At 42.2% G+C, this 14826-nt stretch overlaps 1 protein-coding gene and 1 pseudogene across 2 annotated transcripts in view; one reads left to right on the top strand and one right to left on the bottom strand.

Moving 5' to 3' along the window:
- Positions 1-14826, bottom strand: part of LOC307097890 (dCTP pyrophosphatase 1-like) — a 447295-nt pseudogene that overhangs the window by 253018 nt on the left and 179451 nt on the right. The gene's annotated exons all lie outside the window — the stretch shown is intronic.
- CATSPERB (cation channel sperm associated auxiliary subunit beta) overlaps positions 1-14826 on the top strand; it is a gene marked incomplete at both ends in the record, with an annotated part of 74045 nt that overhangs the window by 34088 nt on the left and 25131 nt on the right. Inside the window, 3 exons of the mRNA XM_079769005.1 lie at positions 2305-2449; positions 9898-10034; positions 12638-12795. Of these exons, the coding sequence (XP_079625131.1) occupies positions 2305-2449; positions 9898-10034; positions 12638-12795 (440 nt within the window). The remainder of the gene's footprint in view (positions 1-2304; positions 2450-9897; positions 10035-12637; positions 12796-14826) is intronic.

Genomic DNA, 14826 nt, shown 5'->3' with positions numbered 1-14826 from the left:
CAACCACCAGGGGTCAATGCTCAGTGCAGGAGCTGCCCCCTCGTGGTCAGTGCACTCCCACAGCCAACCTCCCGCAGCTGGCCAACCTCCCGCTCTCCCTCCCCCTAGCCAGCCAACCTCCTGCAGTCCCTCCCCCTGGCATGGCCAGCCAGCCCCGATCGGCCCCAATTGCATCTAGTAAGACTATAAACTGGCTTGGTAAAATTCAAGAACACTTTTGCAGTGTCTATTAAAATTATAGACATACTAGTACTAGAGGCCCGGTGCATGGATTTGTGCACTGGTGGGGTTCCTTGGCCTGGCCTCTGGGGATCAGGCCAAAACCGGCTCTCCAACATCCCTCGAGGGGTCCCAGATTATAAGAGGGCAGTTCTCAGGTGACGCACCCTGGAACTGAGCTCCCTCCTCTCTGGTTCTGGGTGTGTCACCCGAGAACCGCCACTGCCAAGTGACCACGTCTCGGCAGCTCCTGCGTTGAGCGTCTGCCCCTGGTGGTCAGGCGCATCATAGCTACTGGCTGGTCGGCCGGTTGCTTAGGCTTTTAAGTATATGGATATAGATATAGATGCATAGCCTCGGACTCAGCAACTTGGTTTTTCAGTACCTGCTCTAGAGGTACACTAACATTAGTATAAACGAGCAGGCAGAATGGTCATTGTCGTATTATTTATGACAGTGAGCATTTTTATATAACCTTTAACCCTTTGCACTCGCTTGCTTTTTTCTCGATTCCTTTATTCTACTCGGGATTTAATTTTTTAAATACCCCAGATTTTACAAAGCGCGGCAGTAGAATAAAAAACTGGAGTTTCTTTTCATACAAACTTATTTATTTGGATTTTTTTATATTTCAAATTATTGATACATTCAATACAATTCGACATACGAGCTGCTACCGATGCTAACCGTGTCGAGTCACACTCAACATCCGAGTGCAAAAGGTTAAACTTTCGTTCGTAGGAAAATAGAGTATCTCAAGTATAATATACCCATAATTATTGGACACTATGCATCAGTACAAAAGAATGTGAAGATCCACATGAGCTAACAAAATGGTCTGAGATATATTGAGTGGCAAGTGTAACTTACAGCCCAACCGGTACAGGAGGATGCCATTTTGAACCTGTTGTTCAGAGCTCCTTCCCCTTCCCACCACACCTCCCTACCCATCACCATGCTCACCAGTAACATTTGCAGGATCCAAAGCAAGAGTAAAGATGGAGGCTCTGATATCCTATGTTTAGTTCATGGATTGTGCTATGCCAGCAATGAGTGCTATACCCCTGAGTGATGGAAGCACCCACATGCTAGTTAATAAACTTTCTCTGTGTGTTTGTAATATGCAGACACACTAAGTATGCAGTCCAGGACAAGGGTCCCTCTTGCCCAAGTGTAAAGGTGGTGCCGCACCCAGATACATGCTTCCTCTCCTCCTCACCATACAATGAACTGTTGTTGTTGTTGTTGTTGGTAGTGGTGGTGGTGGTGTGTGTGTGTGTGTGTGTGTGTGTGTGAAGGTGTAGAAATTTCAAATTGATAACAGTAGTTACCTCTGGGAAGGGATAGAGGAGACCATGATTATATCAGATGATGTATAAAAAATTATTTAGATGGTGGTCAAAGAGACTTCAGACACATTATAATGTTTTAATTGTAAGAAAAGCCTATTTTCAGGTATAACTTACCACTAAAATTAATTTTACGAAGAAATTAAAAACCAGAAATAATTCATTTGAATAAAACATAGCCATTAAAAGAAGTACCAAGTAAGATTCATCCAATATATGATCTGATTTATCTTTTAACAGCCCTTAACAAACGATGAGGAACAGAAACTTACATGCTACGTGTGGTGGAGTATATTGGAGGATTTACTAAGGTCCCACGACACACTTTTGCAAATGTCAAGGGCTCTTCCACACAAAACATGTTTGCATACATATTTGCCAGGTGCCTGGAACGTGAAGTCTCATGTCGATATGGGGTAAACTCTTTCCCCCATATCCAAATACACCCAGCAAAGAGATCCCACTTGGGAGATGATGGAAATAACTTCATTCTTTTATGCATTCACCATGCATGCTGTGCAGACCTGAGCCCACCACATACACTGTCATACAAACTCTAAGAAGGAAATACAGAGTAGACCGATTAAGAAAGAGTCTGTACGTGTCAGGGGGAGGCAAGGGGGGCTAGATGGATGTGGGAATATGGACAAGACCACTTAGGAGACTAGGCTGATAAGTAATTGCCTACTGTCACAGGGCAGCTCTTTAATGAAGTGTTATCTTTTTATTCCCTTAGATATGGCTTTCAATCGATGGTGGCAATACTTTTGATCTGTTAGCTGACTTTCATGACGATATCATAAAGAATACTTATCATAGTTTCTATAATTCCGAGATCATCTTTGTTTCCCAACGTGGAAAGGTTTACTTGACGAAAGCAGGTGAGGAATTCACTTTTATTGGTGTAAGCACTATATGCGAGCCAGGGATTCGAAGACACGTAAAAAAATTGGCTATCTTAACGAATCTTAAAGTCTAAAACCTACTAAGAGTGATAGATTTAAAAAAAATTTTTTTAAACTGTGGTAAAATACACATAAAATTTACCATCTCGGCCATTTTTAATTATACAGCTCAGTCATATTAAATACACTCAAAATGTTCAGTAATCATCACTACCATCCATATTCCGAATTCTTTCTATCTTGTAAAACTGAAACTATACCCTTTAAATGCTTAATTCCCTGTTCCCCCGTCCCCAAAGTCCTTGGCAACCACCATTCTACTTTCTGTCTGTATGATTTTGACTTTCTAGGTCTCTCATATAAGTGGAATCGTAGTATTTGTCCCTTTGTGACTGGGGTATTTCATTCAGCATAATGTCGTCAAGGTTCATCCATGTTGTAGCATACCTCAATACTGTATCCCTTTGTGTGGCTGAATAATGTTTCGTTGTATGGATATAGCACAATTTGTTGATCCATTTATTAGGATATTTGGGTTGATTGACATTTGATGTTTTTTCCATGTTTTGTTCTTATAAATAATGTCATTATGTACAAGTTTTTGTGTAGCAATGTGCTTTCATATACTCAGAAGTATATACCCAGGAGTCTAATTGCTACGTCCTATGGAAACTCTTTGGTTAACATTTTGAGGAATTGCCAAACTGAAGATGTCCCATTTTACAATCCTACATGCAATGTGTGAGGATCATTTCTCACATCCTCACCAGCAGTTGTTATTGTCTGTCTTTTGTTTTTAGTGTAGTAACTCCAGTGGGTGAGGAATTGTATCCCGTGTTTTTGACTTTTATTTACTGAGTGGCTAATGATGTTAAGCATTTTTCCATGTGTTTATTAGCCATTTGTCTATCTTCTTGGAGAAATGTCTTCAAATTCTTTGCTCATTTAAAAATTGGGTTAATTGTCTTTATTGTTGAGTTGTGAGAGAACTTTATATACTCGATTCAAATCTCTTATTAAATATCTGATTTGCATGTATTTTCTCTCATTCTATGGATAATTTTTTTCACTTTTGTGATGGTGCTTTTTGAGGTACAAACATGTTTAATTTTGATGGTTTAATTTTTCCGTTTTTCCTTTTGTTTTTTTTATGGCTTGGGTGTCATATCTAAGAAACCATTGCCTAATACAAGGTCTTGTTTTCTTCAAAGAGGATTTATAAGATGATGAAGCTACCAATTACATAAAAGTAATGCTGAAATTCAGTAACTAAAAGGCAAGGGAGATTACCTTCAGAAATAGAGTCTCAAGTAGCACTTTCATAGAATATTGAGTAAGTTTGGAGATTGGGGTAAACTTGGAGATACCTGATAAGGTCTAACCAGAGTGTCTCCAAGACAAGCATGAGACCAGTTTCTTGTAGTTTATTTTTGACATGGTCAGCATTCTTGACTGTCCAGCTTAAAACCAATTTTTTTCTGGTCTTATAAGTCTCTGATACAATTTTAAACAACAAGCTCTCTAAAGGTTTCTGATCTGACTTCAAAAGCCTGGTTTTTTGGACCTCAGTATTGTGTCCTTGGGGTTCACTGCCAGAATCGGTGCTATCACCATAAAATCTCTGTTGGTCCATCCTAATTCAAGGATAAGGAGAGACTACAAAGTTCTGATTCTGTTTCCCCACATCTTCACCACTGTGTTTACTTATTCTCGGTTACGTCAATAAAACTTCTGCTCAATTTATGCTGGTGTCAAGGTTACCTTTGTGGTTTATATGTCTGAATCATTTGTTGAGACAGCATTAGTGTCTTGGCATATAAGAATCTGACCATCGGCCATCAGATGATTATGAGATAAACAAAAATGACTCTGAGTATCATTAGGAGGGTTTGGGAAGAGAATGAGACATGGACCATTTCCCGTCCTCCAGAAAGCTCCCTCCAGCCACTCTCCTCTCAGTGTATCTCTAAGGCTCGCCAGTATTCTGACTTCCAATCCCATCGTTTTGACTGGTTTTGAGCTTCATCTAAACAGAATTATGCAGTGTATATTCTTTTGTGTCTGACTTTCCTCAGTTGACATTACGACTCTGCAATTCCTTCATATTGTCGCACATAATAATACTGCTTTGTAGTCTTCCGTTGTCTGAATATACTATCATGTATTTATCCATTCCACTGCCTGTGGATGGGCATTTGAATCATTTCCTTTTGGGCCTATTATAAAAAAGTAACTATGAACATTTTTGCATAAGACTTTTGCTGGACAAAGTTTTCCTTTGTTTGGTATATACCTGGAATAGAATTGCTGCCATCATCCAGTAGAAGTTTGTTTAGCTTTTGCTGGGGGACAATGAAGTGCTATCCACACTTTTCCAGAGTGAGTGTACCAATTTACTGTCCTACCAGCAATGGGAAGGAATTCCAGTTGCTCATCCCTCTCACCAGCACTTAGTATTATTAGTCTTTTCAATACTGAGCCGTTGTGGTGAATATATAACGTTATCTTGGTGAAGATTTAGTTTGCATGAGTAATAATGTTGAGCACATTTTCAATGTTCATTGGCCAACTTTTGTTTACTTATTTATTTTTTGGTGAATTATGTCTTCATGTCCTTTTAAACCAAGTTTCGATTGAATTGACTTTTTCTTATTGACTTCTATGAGTTTTTAATATATTATGGATATGAGTCCTTTTTTTAAGAAATATATCTTGCAAACATCTTTTCCCAACCACTTGCTTGTCTTTTTTTACTCTCCTCATTCTATCTTTTGATGAGCAAAATTATTAATTTTTAAAAGTTAAATTTATGAATATTTTCTTTTATGATTAGTGCTTCTTGCTTCTTGTATCCTGTTAAGAAATTTTTGCCTGTACCAAAGTTAATATTGTTTTCAATTTCTTATATAGGTCAATAACTTTGTGTGTGTGGTATGAGGTAGGATTATTTTTTCCCATAAAACTCTCAGGTTCTCTACTCTGGCCTTGAGTTGGATATTCAAGGTCATAAGCTTTTTATTTTTTTATTTTTGAGGCTCTCCAATATATCCATAAAATTTATACCACCCCCACAATCTTTGTAAAAACCATGATTGTCTTTGCAATCAAGAACACCACCCCATGTCCCCTAAAGTCTTGCCCTCCACAAGCACCCTAACCCATTGTACTACCAGTAATCATTTAAGTAATTGTGATGCCCTTGCTTGCTGGGGATTGCAAGTGCCACAATACCTTTGCATTCCTTAAATGTGTGAGCTACTCAGTCCCAGGATCCCACCTTGATATTCTATTTTCTAGGGACAGTTCTAATTTTTAAAAATATTGTATCAGTCGTAGTCCTGGCTGGAAACATAATTCCACTCAAGTGTTTCACCTGAAGAGCAGTAGACAGAGTGAAAGGAACCAACAATGATAGCAAAATATCCCAACACTAGCAATGGAAGGTAGTCAATACAGTCCCTTTAAAGGGGTAATGCAAATAAATAGATAATAGATAGATAGATGATAGGTAGGTAGGTAGATAGATAGATAGATAGATAGATAGATAGATAGATGATAGACAGACAAACGTCTCTCTCCTTCCCTTGTTCGTACCTCCTGCTAGTGCCTTTCATTGGTTGAACCCACCCAGAAGCCAGGTAGAAACAGAGCACAAGCATTGCGATTCATAGAGGGTCAGCCTTCCAGTGAACTGGGCAAGAAAGAGAAAGCCCAAGAACGGGTCTGAAGATATGGGCAGATAGCTAATAAACAGCACATGCTGTGAAATCAAAATCAAAATAGACTAAGCAAGATGACTTTGAGAACAGTCAAAATAATTAACAGCTAAGAAAACTAAACTAAATTGGCAATATGAATCCTAAACTCTTATAAATTATAGATACAAGCTATAAAAATATGTCCATGTGCAGAATGAAAAATCAGTAAGTGGAAAGAATCTGAAATGACAAATATAGGTGCTAGAGATTGGAAAACTGCAAGTTGTAGAAATTTCCAGGGATGCACAGAGATGGTGGCTCGGTGAGGAATTCAGCCCTTTTGCTTACTACATGGATAAATGAGTAAATACTGAAAATAAGAATAAAGAAAATCAAAATTGATCACAAAACATTACTTTTTAAAAACTAAAAGCAAAACCAATAATAAAAGCAAAACACTTGTTAATTATTTGAAATAGAAAATGTAAATCAATTTTAAAGCTGCCAAAAAATCAAGCCAGCCTTGTATTTTCTGCTGCAACAATGAATATCACATATTCATCTAAAGAACTTTTAGAGAAAAATAATATTACCTAAGAATTTAGAGCCACCTCAACTAGTTATTTACATGCAAAGCCAATAGAAGAGCGTTATAAACATTACAGTTCATCAAATCTGAGGTTCATTGACTGTAAGATGCACCTTTAAAACAAAAACTGCAAAGCTCTTTCAATTAAATTTTAACACAGTGTTTTAACAGTGATTCTAGGCGATGCATCGATTATTACTATGACATTATTTCCCCTGCCTAGAGTTGCATTGCTTGGTGTTTAAGAAGACAAATTTTGCATGTCATCTCAGTAGTAAAACATAATGCAATTTCATCTACTTGTGAGTTTCCACCTTTCTGAGGCCCTGTAAAATACTTGGTGGTGGTTCTACAAGAAAATGTGGAGTTGTGGTCATTCTCCCAGTCACATTTGGCTTCATTGATAAATATATGCTCTGCTTTGTTTTCCTCTTAGTAATGCACCCACAATACCTGTTTCAATGTCAAATTACAATGTAATATTTTTAAAGCATTTTTAAATAGCAATAAAATTCAACATGCATTACACCAGTGATTCGGGGAAACTCAAAGTGATGACAATATAAAGGAAGAGCAGAGACAAAGTACGTGCACGTGTAGCCAATTGACCACTATGGCATGAGTGCCACCTGCTGGACAATGATTGTAAGACACATCAATGTATCAATTTACAAGATATTAAAATGTGAAAAAAATATATAGCTTATGTTTATAGATGAAATATGGCATATTGAGCCTTAGCAATTGTAGTGGTTAATTTTATGTGTCAACTTGACATGGCCAAGAGGTTCCCAGATTAAACACTATTTCTTGGTGTGTCTGTGAGGGCATTTCTGGATGAGATGAGCATTTGGATTGGTGGACTGGGTAACTCCCCCCGCCCCGCAACACACACCTCCCTGGAGTGTGGGTAGGCATCATCCAGTCCTTTGAGGGCCTGAGTAGAACCACAAGGTGGAGGAAAGAGGAAATCACCTTTTTGCTTCCTGCCTGTCTGCTTGACAGGACACTGGTCTCCTGCCCTAGGACAGGGTCTTGCCCTTAGACAGTGGCCCCTAGCTTGCAGATGGCAGATAGTAGGACTTCTCAGCCTCCATAACTGCACGAACGAAATCCTCACAATTTCTTCCTTCTTATATCGTACTAGAAGCCCGGTGCACGAAATTCGTGCACAGCAGGGGGTTGTCCCTCAGCCCAGCCTGTACCCTCTCCAATCTGGGACTCCTGGAGGGATGTCCGACTGCCCGTTTAGGCCCGATCCCACCAGGATCGGGCCTAAACGGGCAGTCGGACATCCCTCTCACAATCCAGGACTGCTGGCTCCCAACTGCTTGCCTGCCTGCCTTCCTGATTGCCCCTAACTGCTTCTGCCTGCCAGCCTGATCACCCCCTAACCACTCTGCTGCCAGCCTGGTTGATGCTTAACTGCTCCCCTGCCAGCCTGTTTGCCCCCAACTTTCCTCCTCTGCCAGCCTGGTCACCCCTAACTGCCCTCTCCTGCAGGGTTGATCACCTCCAACTGCCCTCCCTTGCAAGCCTGGTCCCTCTCAACTGCCCTCCCTTGCAGGCCTGGTCCCTCACAACTGCCCTCCCTTGCAGGCCGGGTGCCTCCCAACTGCCCTCTCCTGCTGGCCATCTTGTGGTGGCCATCTTGTGTCCACATGGGGGCATGATCTTTGACCACATGGGGGCAGCTATATTGTGTGTTGCAGTGATGATCAATCTGTATATTATTCTTTTATTAGATAGGATTGGCTTGTACAGGGTGATGGTGGTGAAGGTGGTAAGAAGTGGTTGGGTTCTCTATATATTGTGAGGCTAAAGTCACCAGCAACTGCTGATGGATTAGAAATAGGGTGCGAGAAGAATTAAGAACACCACCAAGGTTTTCGGACGGAGCAACAGGAATACTACAGTTGCCGGTTATGGAGATGAGGAAGCCTAAGGATGAAGGAGGGCTGCACGAGGACCGGGAGTTCAGTTTGGGATGAGTCCAGTCTGAGGTGCCTGACTGACCTGGGTCTGGAGCTGTCAGTAGACAGTTCGATATAAATCTGGAGTTCAGGGAGGAGAACGACGTGGGAGTTTTAAATTTGGGAGTCATCCACAGAAAGATGGATTTTTACATCCTAAAACTGGACGAGACTTCCAGAGACAGTGAGAGACGAGATATAAGATCTGAGAGCTGGGGCACTCCAGTGTTTAAGGGTCAGCGACAGAAGGGCAGGCCTCTCAGGAAAGCCTGGCCCAGCTTGGGACGGTCGGGTGTGTGTGTGGAAACCAGCCTTGTTCATCCTGAAACCTCAGCTTTCCCTCTGGCTCCATCCTCCATCCTCCATCCTCCATCCTCCATCCTCCATCCTCCATTCTCCATCCTCCATCCTCCATCCTCCATCCTCCATCCTCCATCCTCCATTCTCCATCCTCCATCCTCCATCCTCCATCCTCCATCCTCCATCCTCCATCCTCCATTCTCCATCCTCCATCCTCCATCCTCCATCCTCCATTCTCCATCCTCCATCCTCCATCCTCCATCCTCCATCCTCCATCCTCCATCCTCCATCCTCCATCTTCCATCCAGGGGGCTCTCTTCTGCCTGGACCTGTGTCTGTCTGGCCACGGGAGTGCTACTCCCCTACCAGAGAACTCCCAGTCCCTCTCAACGTGTTGCCTTGAGCACGAGAGGAACACAGGATACCAAATTTGAAACAATAGCTAATATAGTTTATGACCCAGTGCTCTTGACTGTAATTCCCCTTGCCTGCCTGAGGGTTATTTTCTCATTGCTTCCTATCTATTCAGGAATCTGACATCCTGGCATTAGGAGGAGACACCACTGCTAAGGGGAAGGTCACCTCTTTTGTTCTAGACACTTTTAACATGGGCTCACCTGTCTGTCCTTCACCTACTTCAGCAAACAGGTTCTGTAATGAAAGGGAGCCTGGAAAAGACTTCCAAGGGACTTAACAAAAACCGGCATGTATTTTACTAATTCTAGAGTCCCAGAGCCCTAGCCCCACCCCTTATTTAAATGAAGGAGTTTTTACAAAGGACAGTATTAAAAGTTCTCTAGTTGTATTAGGTCAATATCAAGAGACTTCTGTGTTGTGTTTTGTGTTTTTTTTTTTCCCTAACAGGATTACTAAGATATAGTGAAATTGGATCTATTACTGATAACATTTTCACATTATACTATGACCACATGGGATTCATACATAAACTGACTCCGGATCGTTTTGAAGCTAACGACAACTCTAAAAGTATTTTTGGAAAGGTCAGTGATATACTGCATTGAAGCAGTTGGCCATGTTTTAAGAATAAATGTCACATTCTATGTACAGAATGGGAAAGCAAATTCTTTGGGACAAACTCCTGTGAATGCACCTTGCTATATGTAACTAAAGGGAAACAACCTCCACATACCAGAGTCCTATTCGGGGTTACGTAGATTTAACTCTCCCCTGGGCAGCCGCACACCAATTTCTTCACAGCAAAACACCACCAGATAGTCTAAGCCAGACCCATTGCTGCCCACCCAGGTTCCCAGTGGATGCTCTTCCTCCCAAGGCTGGCCTTAAACAGAATGAGTGCTGTTTTTCCTACTGGTTGGCCCTTCTCTGTATTAACCCCGCCTCCTCACCTCTTCTTTTTCTATGCTAACATAGGAAGTCGTTATCTTTTTCACAGATGAAACTACATGCAGATTTTTCTAATAATTTTAGTGGATGATGTGCCCCTTGTGAAGGTACATATGCCTAAGAACGCATAGACAGGCATGAAAAGGAGCTCTCCTCAACACATGGGCAAAGAAATAAACAAATATATATATATTTGCCTGGGTTGTAATAAAATCTGCCTAAAAGAAAGAAAATAAAGGATGGAATAGAGCATTCCAAATCACCGGGCCAAGAAGGCGGTTGAAAAGATGGTGTTTTAATCTGCAACAACATGGATGGACCTAGAGGCTGTCGTGCTAAGTGAAATAAGTCCGACAGAGGAAAACAAAGGCCATATGATTTCACTTATATGTGGAATCTAAGAAAACAATATAAACCTACAAGCAGAACAGAAATAGACTCATAGATACATGAGAACATTTCGGCAGTTGCCTGTGGGAGAGGGGCTGGGGATGGGTGAAAGAGGTGAAGGGATTAGGAAGTACAAATTGTATAATTTCTATAATATACTATTCTAAGTATATTAGAATAGTCACAGGGACATAAAGTACTGCCTAGGGAATATAGTCAATAATATTGTAGTAACTATGTATAGTGCCAGGCAGGTACTAGATTTATCAGGGTGATCACTTTGTAAATTATATAAATGTCTAATCACTATGTTATACACCTGAAACTAATATAATATTATATGTCAGGTGTGACTGAAAAAATAAATTATTTCAAGTAGGAAAAAAAAGAAAAGACAGTGTTTTAGCGTCCCGTCTGAGATATTGGTAGAGAGCAAGGTGGGAACCTCCTTGTGACAATAAGATGCCGCCATGTGACTCCCTGTGTATATGCCAGTCTGCGGTGTGGGCTATGCATAAATGCAAATCCCAATGATGTGAACAGGAAGGTAGAACTAACCGAGAAGGTAGAACTAACTCAGTTTTTTGCGGCCTTCACAGTTTATAAAAAATGTCTTCGTTCTCCTATGTAAACGTTTAAATAATGAAAAGCAAACATCAGTAGAAGTTCTTACTATAGTCAGGATGAGTTTAAGGAACTGGCACTCAATATTCTCACCTCCCTCCCCGCAAACAGACTGTGTCTGCATCCTGTCTGGATAAAAACAATCACCAGCCTTTATTGGGCCCCGTTGAGTGCCAGGCACTGTTGTGAGCTCTTCATGCTAATAACAACTATTTATTTTCTGATGAGGAAGTGAGGCACAGCAAAACGAAATAATTTATCCCAAATTACGTCTACCACTGGCTAGTGATTGGAAGCAGGCGTCGATCCAGGCCACCGGTGCCAGGGCCTGTGCTTCCAGTCGTCACGATGTTGCCTTTCGCTGGATTGCACCCACTTTTCATGGCATGTTCTTGGCATCCCCCGGGGCCAGAATGTCATGCAGAATTCTAAAGCCTCTCAGCCTCGTCAGGGTCCTTAAGCCATCTGTTCAGTCCGCATTGATTCCCCTTGCATGTGTTTCCCATTCTCTCCCCTTCTCGGCGGGTTCCCAACTTTACAAAACTAGGGAAAGGCATAACAGAAAACCCAGTCTGCACCCCCAACCAGTCTGCACCCCTCACACCTCCCCGCAGAGCAACCAGGTCAGCTCCAACATCCCCTTGAGGGCTGGTCTCCACCTCTCTTCTCACCCCCTAAGCGTTCCCAAAGGGACAAGATCGGAGAGGGGGTGTTAAAAAGGAGACCCTAACGGTCAGAAATCTGGGCTGAAGGTGCCCGTGTTGAGTGCCAGGGAAAGGCTTGTGAACCAGAAGAAGTGAGACTGGCGTGTGCCACCAGAGCTGGGGACAGAGCCCTGTAGAGTCACTAACATGGGCCCGGGATCAGCAGCTTCCCAGTGAGGAGCGGCACTTCACAGCTCCTTCCCCAAATGAAACTCTAAGTAAGAACCGAGTTTAAAATCTGCACCTCCGACTCCTCCTCCAGTGTCCACACACCCTTCGGCTCCAGCCTCCTACAAAGAGCACTGGACTCTCAAAGGAAACTTTGCTCCTCGGAATTCCTTTTCCCCCTCAGCAGAAAAACACATCTTCCTGGGCACACGTGGCTATGCAAGCATACTACTCCCCCGGATTAAGCAAAACAGCCTTGTTTGGCTGTGGACTGGAAACAAATCTGTTACCCACATTTTGTCACAATTGAAGTACAAAATGGTTTAAATGCACGACTTTTTCTCCTACGTCAGGCTGCGGATATGGGCTTTGAGACTGCACTCGCCCCAGAGTATATCACCATCGATGACATGATCTTTTATGCATATGTGCCTGCGAGTGAGCCTCAGGACACTATCCATACCAAGAAATTCAGCAACATCCACTTGGGAAAAGTGATCATCAACTCCAGGTAGTCAACTGGCGGGGCCTCTTGTGTACTTAGATTGCACACTGGTTTCTAGATTCTCAATTTTGAGATTGCTTTTTTGAGTGGTTTTTCTGGGTCAAATAGAGGGAGTCCTTTTTGGACACCCTCACAAGGCCAAATATATTTGTCGACTTTACAGCTTTAACACATGTATATGTATCAAAATGTGTTGTTTGATTTGACTAAATGTATTCTTTAGCTATGTATACCTCCTCCTGTGATCTGCCTTTTTCATACCACATGCTTTTTGAGTTTTCATAAGCTTCATAAATTACTCGATGTTGATATATACATCTATAATTCACTCTCATGAATATACCACACTTTATTGAACTATTCTTCTATGTTGTCTGGTGGTAGTTGTAAACTTTTGCTATTTATTTTTAAGTTTTTAATCTATCTAGAATTGATGTGTGAGTGTGGGAAGTGGGAATCTGAATTCTCTCTCTCTCTCTCTCTCTCTCTCTCTCTCTCTCTCTCGATAATCAATTGTCTTAGGGATCCCCACTGATCTACAGTGTCACCCCATGACATATCATAGTTTCATATATGCATTGGCCTGTTTCTGGCCCCTCTTTTATTTCATTACTGATTTATCTTCCCTATGTCATGCTTCTACTATATAACTATATAACACGTTAATAGCTCCCCCTCCTGGTTTTCCTTGGCCTTTGTTCTTGCGTTTACATGTGAGATTCAGCATGTCAGGTTCATTAAGAAAAAACACACAAAAACCCACAACTGTGAACAGAAATGACCTCTCGCAGCCCTATGCTGCCCTCCATCTGCAGTTAGATCTTGGGTGGACATTTCTTGCTCTTCTAGCAGTGAGACTGCTCTCCTTCATTGTCTTAGAATGGTAGGCCCGAGGCAGCGTCCCGGGCCTCCTACAGGGGAGAAGAGAGGTATTATTCTACCCTTCCCTCTTCTGCAGTGTTTCTTTGCCTCTGCCCCATGGGTGGGTGAGTGGCTTTGCTTCCCCTCTCTCTCAGTAGCTTACAGCTTTTGCTTCCTTGGTTGAGAAGGTGAAAGAGGGAGGGCGGCCGGGCTTCAGCGCCAGCACCCTCCCAACACTTGACCCCAACCCATTGATCACCTCTTTTGAGGCCTGGGTGCAAGAGTGTCTAATGCCCACCCCCCTGTGGCTTCAGGCTTTTGCTTTCTATGGGAGAAGGTTCAGGGAAGTGGGCGGTGCTTCCTGCCTGCTCCCTCCTCATCCTCGGATTCCCCGTGCTGCAGGCACCACCAGCAGGATCACTCTGGTCTTCAGCTGGCACCCATCTTCCCCATGAGCCTCCAGGGAAGCCCAGGGGAAGAAGCTTGCGAGTACAAACTCCCCTTATAAAGGTGCCACCCCCCACCCCCAGCTACAGTTGGCATTAACTATTACTTTATATTAGTTTCAGGTGTACAGCGTAATGGTTAGATATTTATATAACTTACCAAGAAATTCCCCCCATAAATCTAGTACCCACCTGGCACCATACATAGGTCTTAATGATCGTATTGACTCTATTACCCTATGCTGTACTTTACATCCCTGGGACTGTTTTGTAACTACCAATTTGTACTTCTTCTCTTTTTTAAAAATATTTTATCGATTTTTTAACAGAGAGGAAGGGAAAGGGATAGAGAGGTAAAAACATCGATGAGAGAGAAACATCGATCAGCTGCCTCCTGCACACTCCCTACCGGGTATGTGCCCACAACCAAGGTACATGCCCTTGACCGGAATCGAACCTGGGACCCTTGAGTCCGCAGGCCGATGCTCTATCCACTGAGCAAAACCAGTCAGGGTCCAAATTGTACTTCTTAATCCCTTCGCCTTTTTCACCCAGCCCCGCAGCCTCCTCTGTGCAGCAACCATCAGTCTGTTCTCTGTATCTACAAGTCTGTATCTGCTTTGTTTGTTCCTTTATATTGCTCTTTATTTTTATTTATTTTTTAATATATTTTATTGATTTTTTACAGAGAGGAAGGGAGAGGGATAGAGAGCTAGAAACATCGATGAGA

This window comes from Cnephaeus nilssonii (genome assembly GCF_951640355.1).
Source record: "Cnephaeus nilssonii genome assembly, chromosome: 4".
Classification (NCBI taxonomy): Eukaryota; Metazoa; Chordata; class Mammalia; order Chiroptera; family Vespertilionidae; genus Cnephaeus; species Cnephaeus nilssonii.
Note: the sequence above shows the minus strand (reverse complement) of the source record. Positions and strands in the feature narration are given on the sequence as shown.